This window comes from Rousettus aegyptiacus, unplaced genomic scaffold (assembly GCF_014176215.1).
Source record: "Rousettus aegyptiacus isolate mRouAeg1 unplaced genomic scaffold, mRouAeg1.p scaffold_m13_p_6, whole genome shotgun sequence".
Classification (NCBI taxonomy): Eukaryota; Metazoa; Chordata; class Mammalia; order Chiroptera; family Pteropodidae; genus Rousettus; species Rousettus aegyptiacus.
Window position 1 is genome coordinate 97,965,362 of NW_023416309.1, and position 11,025 is coordinate 97,976,386.

The 11,025-nt window shown below is 42.9% G+C and overlaps 1 protein-coding gene across 4 annotated transcripts in view; it reads right to left on the reverse strand.

Annotated features, from left to right (window-relative positions):
- MED24 (mediator complex subunit 24) overlaps positions 1-11,025 on the reverse strand; it is a 28,525-nt gene that overhangs the window by 15,423 nt on the left and 2,077 nt on the right. For 2 of the 4 annotated variants that reach the window (XM_016164693.2, XM_016164691.2), the window contains exons 1-3: positions 5,702-5,832; positions 5,162-5,350; positions 4,995-5,077 (exon numbers count right to left, since the gene is read on the reverse strand). In XM_016164693.2, the coding sequence (XP_016020179.1) occupies positions 4,995-5,077; positions 5,162-5,291 (213 nt within the window). In that variant the 5' untranslated portion in view covers positions 5,292-5,350; positions 5,702-5,832. Of the gene's footprint in view, positions 1-4,966; positions 5,078-5,161; positions 5,351-5,701; positions 5,833-11,025 lie in introns of those variants that run through there. The other 2 variants (XM_016164692.2, XM_016164694.2) reach the window with 2 other exon arrangements.

Here is an 11,025-nt window from a genome sequence, read left to right on the forward strand (position 1 = left end):
GTGAAACATGTATACCCATTACCTAGATTCTATTTATTAAATTTAAAACTTTTTATATTTATTGCATATATTTGTTTCAAAAAAAATAAAAACAAACTTGTTTTCTACCAAAAAAAAATTTATGCACACACAGAGCTTCTGCATGATATGAATTTGAAAAACTCTGAAATAAACATATAAAGAGCTTTTTTAAGTAACGGTTCTTTTACTAAAGAGCTTTCTTTGCTATAATACTTCTCTTAGCCACAATACACTCATATAAGATGAGAATTGCTAAGATGACTAAAGATGAAGCCAGCAATACTTTTCAATCTTATCTGACTAAGAAATCTCATTTAACAAGTTTTTCCAAAATATGTTTTGAGAAATTCCAAGAGTGAGCTTCCTGAGAACGGAAATAGTGTTGAATTTATATATGTTTCTCTGGAACCTAGCCTGGGGCCTAGTAGATGGTAGATCCTCCAGTTTTATTGCTTTGCATTAAGGAATTCTAGTAACTAACATTCTGGAAAAAATTCACCTTAAAACGAATTTCTATTAATAAAACCTACTCATCACTGAAAGATTGAAGATGTGGTTCAAAAGAAATGTTATCCTGAATGAAATTAAACCCTACAGAAAGTCTTTTAAGTTGTTACATGAAAAAAATATTCTAGCATGCTGATAAAATGAATAATACTATAGAAAAGTTAGAATCGTATACTCAAAATCAGTGGCAAAATACACCAAAATAAAACAGAACACAATGACAGAAACTAACAAGATAATTACCTGCCTCATGAGTTACCTTCACTAGAATAGAAATTTCCAAAGATTAAAGAAAGCTAAGTCAGCCTCAATGACCTTAGTATGGTGAATTTTACGTGCATGGCAATGCCTCCCATGTCCAATTTCTTCATCATGTGAACAGACTATTCTCTGTTCAGATATCTTTAACTAGCATTCTTGGATAAACAGGTGCAAAACACATAGAGGACTTAAATACACAATTAGTGTTTAGTGTCACTCTCAGCAGGACGTAGTGTGAAGCCAATGCTAGTGTCTGACAGTGATCAGAAAGTTGGGAGCCTGCCTAGGCAGGATGACCATAACGTTCCGGGCGAGTGTTTGTTTATTTATAACTGATGTCCCCATAGCAAGAGCTTGGCAGAGAACTGAACCTTGCAGGATACCAACCTGAAGGGGGAGCTGGATGGTCCCACTAGAACTTGACCTTTAACTATCAGAAGAGAAACCCCCATTTCTGTATGTTCTAAGGGATGACATTAGTTACAATGAGTATATGTGGTCTCTTAATTCAGAATTCTGTTCAGTAATTTTTGCTAACAGTAACAATAAAGCACTTCTACTCCAGAGACTTCAAAATACTTTCCACATGCTGAACTGTTTTTCACAGAAAGATTTAACCCATTCCAGTCTTAATATATCTATCAACGTAAAAGCTCTAAACTACCACCAGACTAAGGGTAGAGACTCTCTGTGCAGCCCAATGCACACCTGGCCAGCCCAGACTGACCCCACAGTTGCTCTCTAATCTCCTCTGCTTTTCAGATTCAACTGCTCCTAATTGCGCTCTACATGCACAGCACTGGACCAAAGAGCCTCTTGACTCTGAAGGAAGAATAAATTACTAATTTTGCATAGCACTTTGTAAGTCATTAAGGTTTTTAATGTATATTCATTTTTCTCTTACTGTTACTTCAGCCTCTTTCTCCTTTTTGCCCTTCCCATCAGTGTTTACACATCTCAAGATTCTTCTATTTTTAAAGGAACTTCCCGCAGATCCAACATTTCTAATTAACTACCACCCTCTCTCTCCTGCTCTTCACAGGCATGAGTTCTCCACACTCATCGTCTCGACCTCCTTACCTTCCGTTCGCAATTCAACCCACTCCAATCACTTCTGTCCTTCCCACTGCATGAATCTTCTCATTAAACTCATCAACAAACTCTTGTTGTTAAGCCCCATGAACACTTCTTGATTCTGATCTCCCAGCAGCATGTGACACCAGGAAATACCTCTTCATTCTTCACTTCTCTCCTTCCTTGCTGGGCTTTTTTGATACCACCCTCTCTTGCTTTTCTTCTCTCCTCACTGACCCCTTCTTTGCAGACTTCTATATGGAATTCTTTTCCTGTGTGTTCCTTAAATGGGATGCATTCCTCAGGAACTTGGCTTGGGTCATTCACTTCCTTGCTCATTCTCCACACTCTCTCTGGGCAATCTCATCCATGCTTACAGCTTCAATTACCATCTGCAGTTGATGACTCCTCAATCAACAGCTCTAGTCTAGACTCTCCTTCTGAGTTCCGAACATTTATGTTCAGCTGCCTACAGAGGATCTTCTCTGATAGCCCATACAGGCACCTTAAACCTAACAAGGCCAAAATCAAACGTCATATCTACCCCTCATCTGCATCCCAACCATAACAACAGTTCTACTCTACACCCACTGTCTCCCTACAATCCATCATTCATCTAGTCCTCCAAACCAGAAACCTAGACACTAGCCTGATTTCTTCCCATGCCTCTCATCCAGTTAATGACCAAATCCTCTAAATGCCACTTCCAAAATTGTTCTTGAACTCATCTTTTTTCCCTACTACTACTTCCCAAGTCTATGCTAGTATCATCTCTTACCTGAATCATTACAATAGCCTAAATCATGGAAAACTATGGCTTGCAAGCCACATTTGGCTCATTGCCTTTTTTTATAAATAAGAACACAGGCATGCCCATTAATTTACATATTATCTATATCTGCTTTCAAGCTATAATGACAGAAATAGTGGTGACAAAAGAGGCCATATAACTTGCAAAGCACAAAGTATTTACTAATCTGGCCCTTTATAGAAAAAATTTGCCAAATTAAATGGCCTCCTTGCCTTCTGTCTTATACCCCTCCAACTCATTCTTCAAACTACAACCAGAGGGATTTTTCTAAAATTAGTCCACAAATTCCCCAAATCCACAAAGTCAAGGAAATCCCAATCAAATTATAATAAAATTCAAAGGAACTTAACAAATTGATTCTAAAATTCATCTGCCAAATAAATAAATAAATAAATAAGCCTGAAAACAGCCAAGAAATTCCCGGAAAACAGAACAACTACAGGAAGCTTTGCCTAGCCAAATACCAAACATATTATAAAGGTATAGTAATTATAAAAGTAAAGTACTGGTGCAAATATATTAATGAAATATACTAGAATGTCTAGAAATGGACCCTTGTCTATAAGGCAATTTACAGATGACAAAGAATGGCTTATCCAATAAAGACAATTAAGCCAACTGTCCATCTGTTTGGAAATCCAAGGTGATAGAAAACATTTAGTGGTTGTAGGAGGATGGACCAGAATGAGGCACAAGGGAACTTTCTAGGAGAATGGAAATGTTCTGTATCTTATTTTGGATGTTAATGAAATGGATATATACAACAGCTGAAACTCACTGAATTAATCTTAAGATACGTACATTTTTTTGCATGTTAAATTTATATATGTGTGTGCATATATATGTACATATAAATACATGCTATCACAACATTCCTTCACTTAAAACTGTTTAATTACTCATCACCCTAACATGAAATCCAAATTCATTAGCATCACCCACAGGTTCTTTATGAGCTATCCTCTATCTTCTCTCTTTCTACACCGGTCTCCTTGAAGTGCTAGCCCAGCAGTTACCAAAATATGGTCAAGGGACCTCCTGGGATCTGTGAGGTCAAAACTATTATTAAAGTACTACTAAGATGTGATCTACCTTTTCACCCTTATTCTCTCACAATTTTACAGTGAAATGTCCCACAGACTCCAAAACATGTAATAATATTATATAATTAAATGTGTCAATAATTAGAGTATTTGTATAACTTGGTAATGAATATTTTCCAAATGACCAATTCAGAATATTACAAAATCGGGCATGCATGGGTAAAAGATCTATTCAAAAAGCAAGAGAGAGATCAATGGTAATGCAACAGTACAAAAAGTTTGTTGATCTAGTTTCACGTTACCTGTTAAATTTTAGTGTAATATCAAAGAAAAACATCATTTATCTGAAAAGCTTAATAAAATATTCTTCCCTTTTTAAACTAAGTATCTGACGTGTGAGGCCAGATTTTCTTCATATACTTCAACCAAAACAGCCTATTGCAACAACTGAATGCAGAAGCAGATATGAGATTTCCACTGTCTTCTATTAAACCAGACATTAAAAAGATTTGTAAAAATGTACAACAATGCAACTTTCCTCACTAATTTTTTTGTTGCTTTAGAAAATATAGTTACTTCTCATTAAAATGTTATTTATAATAATATGTAAAGGGTTTATTTTTTGTTAATTTCAAACACATGAATATTTTAAAATTTAATTTCTAAAATGATAAATATGAATTGATAGCACATATAAACAAATCTTCTGTGGGAGTCTTGATAATTTTTAAGAGTATAAAAGATCCTGAGATGAAAATGGCTGCTCTAGCCAAACCTTATTATTTTCAGCTTCTAAACACCATATGATTTTTGTCCCCCAGCCTTTGTAAATGCTTTTGCTTTGTACCCTAATCATTCTGCCTGGCTAACTCCTACTCAACATTCATGTCTTGGTTTAAATATCACATCCATCCTGCTTGCTCAGTCTGGATTAGGTGCCCCTCGCATATACTCCCATACACTCTCATAGTACTCTGTCTTAGTCCATCCTGTGACCTACTGCTTATTTAGTCTGTATTACCCAGTGAATTCTTTGGGTGCTCGGATCAGATCTTGTTCACAGTCAGATGCCTGGAGCACAGTCTGGCACATATAAGCACTTCTAAATATTTATTGATAGAAAAAGTTAATGTAATATTCATCATAACCAATGAAGCATTATTCTGAAAATTGAGGCTCAGAGAAGTGGTGTGTTTAAACAAAATCACCTAGAAAGTGTGAGCTGACAATTGTACTCCAAGTTTTTTACCTTCTCTGGAATAGCTGGGGCAGTTTACCTGGGAACTAATGGCATACTTCAGGTAGGACAGGATGAGAGGATTGGGGGAAGGTCCAATCATGGCCTGCTCCAGTAGGGCTTCTGCAAGGGAGTAAAGTAAGACTGTGTGGTTACAATTCTTCTGGGTTTAGCCCTCCCATCCTTCTTTGCTACTTTACTTGAGACCTGCTAGGTTGAGAATGTCCCAGGTGGCTCCTTTGGGAAAGAATTTCTTCATGTTGATTGCCCACTGGTAGTCGCTCCATCGCTCCTTCCAGGCTTGCAAAATGGCTTGCTTCAGGTTCACCACCTTCATGATTTCACTCTGAGGAGGTGAGGCTGGTAGCGGTCAGCTTTGAGATGGGAGAAGTCGAGCTAGAGCAGGGGAGAAGAGATTCCCAGGGAAAGAACAGGGGAGGGCAGAATTAAATAGAATGGAGAAAATACAAAAACAACCAAAAAAGGATAAAAGGGGGAAGATGGGTGGTAGGGATCCTGTCAGGTTCTTCCACCCTGAACCATCCTTCTTCAAGGGGAGCTAAGAAGGGCTCAAAGGGGCTTAATACAAAGAATAAAAAGGGAATTGCCTAATTAATCACTTAGCTGTGGCTGCTTCCCTCAGCCACTACCATCCCAAATCTAGATGTTTTTCCTCTTCCTTTCCCAATCCTAAAACTATAATTCCCTATTTCCTTTTCATCCACCACCTCCCCAAATTAAACCTACCGGACAATCTAGTTCTAGGTCCTGGGTATCGCCATTTTGGTACTTATCAAAGAGCTTATTTTCTATTGGCTGAGAGTAACAAACATAAACCAATAATAATGAAGCAAGACAGGTCACGCCACGATGTCTTCTGGGAATTGTAGTTTTTCAAACTGAGCTAGCGTGGAAGGAAAGGAACTAAGCCAGTCAACGCGCATTGTTTCTCTCTAGCGAAGGACACGTAAGAGCTGAGGCGTTACAGGGACTCAGAAGGCTGAGGCGGGAGGGCTCCCGAAAAGCGGCTCGCAATCAGGCGTCGCCCAATGACGTCACCGTCGATCCAGCATTTAAATCATATTCTGACACTCTTTCATTATCCGCTAGTCAGTAGGCACAGCCAGGGTGTGGCATTCGTTCAGCAATACGTTTTCTCTTTCCTGACCTTTTTTGTTTTCCTAAACCTCTGGGTCTACCAGAGTTCTCATTTCCACACCTGTATTCCAGAGGCGACATTAAGGTTCCTGTCATTTACATACACATCACCACTTCACCCCCAAATCTGGCAGTCCACCCAGAAGCTTCTGGCCCTGCACACTGCTTGAACATAGAGAGAAGTAAGGAGGAAAATGAGATTAAGGTTATCAAAAATGAGGAAAGTCTAAGAAACTGTGGTCAGCAAGAGAGCCTTGGGAGACATAATTAAATGTAACTCGCTATCCTGGATGTGATCCTGGAACAGAAAAAGAACATTAGATGAAAACTAAGAAATCTGAATAAAGTACGAACATTGGTTCATAATAGTGTATCAATATTGGTTCAGTTTTAACAATTGTAACAAATTTACCATGATAATGTAAGATGTTAACAAAAGCGGAAATTGGGTGTGGGGTATGTGGGGACCCTCCATTATCTTCAAATTTTTTCCTGTGTATCTAAAAGTATTCTTTTAAAAAAAAAGTTTATTAAAAATAATGCGATGTCGTATACCATAGAACCAAATAGTAGATAATTATGTCCACGACTTCAGGCATTGGCCCTTCTTTCCCCCTCAGTGAGAAGCCCAAAAGCAAATGCTACCCACTTCTGGCTCCCATGTTGGAGCCTCACTCTACATAGTGCTCATCACTTCCCTGTCCTGTGGAATATAAATGTCCCTAACATTTACAACCACGGACAAAAGTAAACATGAAGGTCCGAGCCAGTGTCCTGCCACCCCTATTTTCAGCCCCCCATTCAGTACCCTGAGGAGCTTGATATCCTAGTCCATGAATCCAAATTCCATCCATATTCCCCAACTACCGTTCCTTGGCCTCCCTTTCAATGGCAAAATCAGTCCTCAGTGAATCTAAGAGAGCAGCCCACTCGGGCTCTAGAAGCAAACTTGTGACCTTTAGGGCAAAGAATAACAGGATCCTGGGTATCTGGAGCACAGTATAAACAGGGAGACAAGGACTACTGAAGAGGAGAGTGCAGCCAGAGGAAGGCCAGAGCACATCCCTCTAAGGTCATTACTGCCTATGACCTTTCTCCATCCCCATATACCCACCTCAAACCCCTCCATTCTGCTCCCTTTTGTGCCTGCCCAAGGGATACCTCTGGGGAATAACATGTATACAAAACAGCTGCCAAATATGTGTAGCCAAAGCTTCCAAAGCAAGACGGAAGGAGAATTCAGACTCCTCACACTTAACCTCCAAACTACCCCCATCCCCATCCTCATCCATCCTGTTTCTCTGCAGTCTCTCCCATAGCTGGCCTCCCTCTACCTCTGCCTCCTTCCCTTTTCTCATTCCTTTCCTGTTACTGCAGCGAGGGCCCCGTACCTGAAGCTATTCATGGATCCTGCAGCTCCTTTTCCATCTCTCACAGCCCAAACTGCCCCTCTAGGAGAGAAGCTGTCAACTTTGTGACTGCTCCTTAGTTAGTGGGTGTTGGGTCCAGTCCACATGGAGTGGGGAATATTTGGGCCCTGAGGATGGTGATATTCTGAGCTCAAACCATCCCCCTCTGGCTGGAAACCTGGCAGATCTCTGGGGCAGGGGGCTCGTTCCCACTTCACAGTGGCAGCAAGTTGGCTTTTGTAGTCAGCCATCTGCCTTCCCTGTTCCCCCACCTCTCACCAGCAGCCCTTTCTCTAGGCTTGGCAGGGTTTCCCCAAGGACTCCTTTAGTTCTGGGCAAGGGCTATCTTCAATTTCTCTACTTTGGCCTGACAGCTAGTCTGTAAATATCAAAGACAGCCTTTCTGGCTTTCCCGCAAGGACAGGACTCCGTGATAATCCTCCAGCACATGAGAGAAGAGATGCTGACATCTCCTTTGGAAATATAAGGACCCCCACCCACCCACCCCACCCACACAGCCCCTCTTAAAAACCCTACTTACTCCACTTTCTTTTGCTGTGTTTCTTCTCCCTCAGCACTGATACAGGCTGAGCTCCCACCTCTGCTCTCTTAGCCCCAAACCCCAACCTCTTCATCCTGTTGGCTGATCTGGCTGGGGAAAGGGTCTGGCTCAGGGAGAAGGGCAAGTGGAAGCCAGCTGGGCAGAGTGACATGGCAACACGGGAGCAGTGGCGGAAAAGCCCAGAATAGGCTTGGGGTAGGATGAGAGGCTGTGAGGAACAGGGTTTTTGGTACCCAAGATATTGGGGACATTTCTTCTCTAGGCTCTAAAGAAGTCTAAGGAAAAGTGGTAAGAGTCTAGACCCAGAAACACTGAAATACTTGTTAAGCATATAAGGTACAGAGGGAAACTAAGTCATTCTTCTTCCTAAATGGAATATTTTCTTTTGGTAGCTTGCCTATGTTCCACCCCCCCCCCCGCCCCCGCTACTATGGGAAGTTAATTGATAACAGGCGAATGGGGAAAGAGACTCCTTCCTACACACTCATATCAGTTCCCTCCCCATAACCGTCCCCACATCAAGATCCCTACTTTCTATCTATCTGGGGGAGGGGAGGATGGGGGAGAGATCTTCATGGCAGCCCCACTTTAGGGACAGCTCCTGCATCCCCCCCAGTTCTCTGTCTCCGACTTCCCACTGATCTCACAAAAGGTCCAGAAAAGGACCAACCAGAGGAGTAAAAGGCAGAATTGGAACCATCCTCAGAGTAGTTTCCTCTCCAACCCCCTGAAGGATGCCATCCTGCTCCACCCTCCCAGAGCAGAGCAGAGCGGGGCTTTAACCCTGAGGCCTGGACAGTGACAGGGAAGAAAAGCCAGCCTGCCATTCCTTTGCACCACCCCTCCCTCCATGGCATGAGAGCCACTCTGTACTCTTGGCCTCCACATCAGGCTGTCCCATGTGTCCTTTAACTGGAGGGGGAGGGCTGCAGTATGGTAAGATCCAAACTCCACGGTAAAGGCAATTTCCCCCTACTCCTCCTCTCTCCTTCTGGCAAAGGCTGGATGAAGGGGTTCTGTGTGAGAGTAAAACCAGAATCCGGGAACTTTAGGGAATCCAATACCTGGCACATATTAAATGCTCAAAAAAAAAAAAAAAGTGTCGATGAATGAAAGCAGGAAAAACCCTGAAAGATATCATGGAGAAAGTGTCAACTTCTTTAGCCACTACTTGCCTCAGCTACCAAAAGCAAGGCTCAGCCTGGCCTGAGTCCCTTCCTTGGCTCTCTTTTTTGTGACCTATAACCAGGGTACTGATGGGACAAAGGTGATTGATAGGGGGTCGTTAAAATGCCCACTTTACTCTTAGCAGGGCAATTGTTTGCTAATGCAAACAATTCCCAACTCCCATAAACTGTCCCCCATTCCTTTCCTCTATTTCCACCACCATCTTTTCTTAGTTGAAAGATCACTAAGGAAGAAGCAGCACCTGGTTTTTAGGTTCTTAGCTGATAGTGCCTCAGTTTCCTCTGCTGTCTTTCCAGAACTCCCCATAAGTGTAGCTGTGTTTGCAGAGTCAAGGGGTCTCTGCTTGACACCTCATCACTTGCTGCCCTCGTCCAGAGCCCAGAAGGTCAAGATGAGGCAGGGGAGGGAAACTGCTGAGATCCAGGCCACGGAGTTCGTTCCAGCGCAAGCTGGTGGAGGGCCTATCCCTTGTTTCCTCAAACTGCCTAGGGCTTCTTGGCAGGTGTGGAAGATGCTGTATGGGGTCTTGGCTTCAAGGTTTTGGGGGAAGCTCTTCAAAAAGATTTCTGGATCTCTGTTTTCTAGGGGTGGGACCCTCAAGAAATATCGGGGTGCTTCCTAGCAACAGTCTGGGAGGGAGGAAAGGAAGAAGGAAGAGAGGGAGGGGCCTGGGCATAGCTGCTCAGATGGGAGCCCAGAGAACAGGCTGTTCCTGCTGCCTCCATGGCAACCAATATCTAAGAGGGAGGGGGCTGTCAGCCATATCCTCTTGGAGGGTCTCTATCATTCATCACTTGTGCCCCACCCTCTTGCTCTCCCCATAGCCTCAGCCTTGAAGCAGAGGTAGGGGGATGGGAAGAGACAACCAGGTTGGGGGTTTCATGGCAAGGAAAGAATAGGAGCCGGGGACGAAATGACTTGGAGAAGAGCTAGAAGCTTTAAGAATTGGAGGCAGGTAGGGTGAGTAGGGTGGAAAGGGCAATGACACAACACAGGGGCAGAGACTATAAACTCAGACCTATGCTGGATCCTGGCATCGGGCAAGATGCCCACTTTGGAAGTACTGTGCCCTTCACTTTGCCCTTGCCCAGGTCTGTTAGCCGAGGGAGCCAAAGAAAGGGAGAGAGGTAAGCAGATAATACGAACAGCGAACTCCTGTTTTTGAGTTCAATGTGCCCTACTCTGCTCGTGGGGGGAATAAAGGTAGATCAGGAGGCACTCCATTTTCTATGGCTCTCGGTCTAGGATTTCAAAAAGTCTCCCTCACCCAATATCTTTAAGGCCTTTTGTCATAGAAAGATGTGCTGGAGGAAGTCAGAATGGAGGGGAGACGAACTGAAGCACTTTCATCTTCCCTTCTGGACTCGGTCACCCTCCCCTAATCAGAGGACTGTTAGACTTCTCCTTTGCCTCCTGGTTCTGCCTGATTGATGCAGAGTTTAAATGTAGCTCATCTCATAAATGCATTCCATGTTTTGGGATTCTCTCCCAACTCCTTGGGCTACCCAATCCCAAGAGACTATTTCCATACAGGGTAGAGCATACACTCTGACCACTACACACCACAGCCTTGCTCCCCAGGGTTTCAGTCAAACCTGATCACCAAGGAGGTGGCATCGATAGCAGACAGCCAACCTCGGTGCACCTCGCACTGCATGCTGCCCTGACTGCACACTGCAGCCTCCTGCCCCACACTACAGCTGTTGCATGTCCACTCTGAGCTCATGCTGAACCACAGGTTCACTTACTGCATG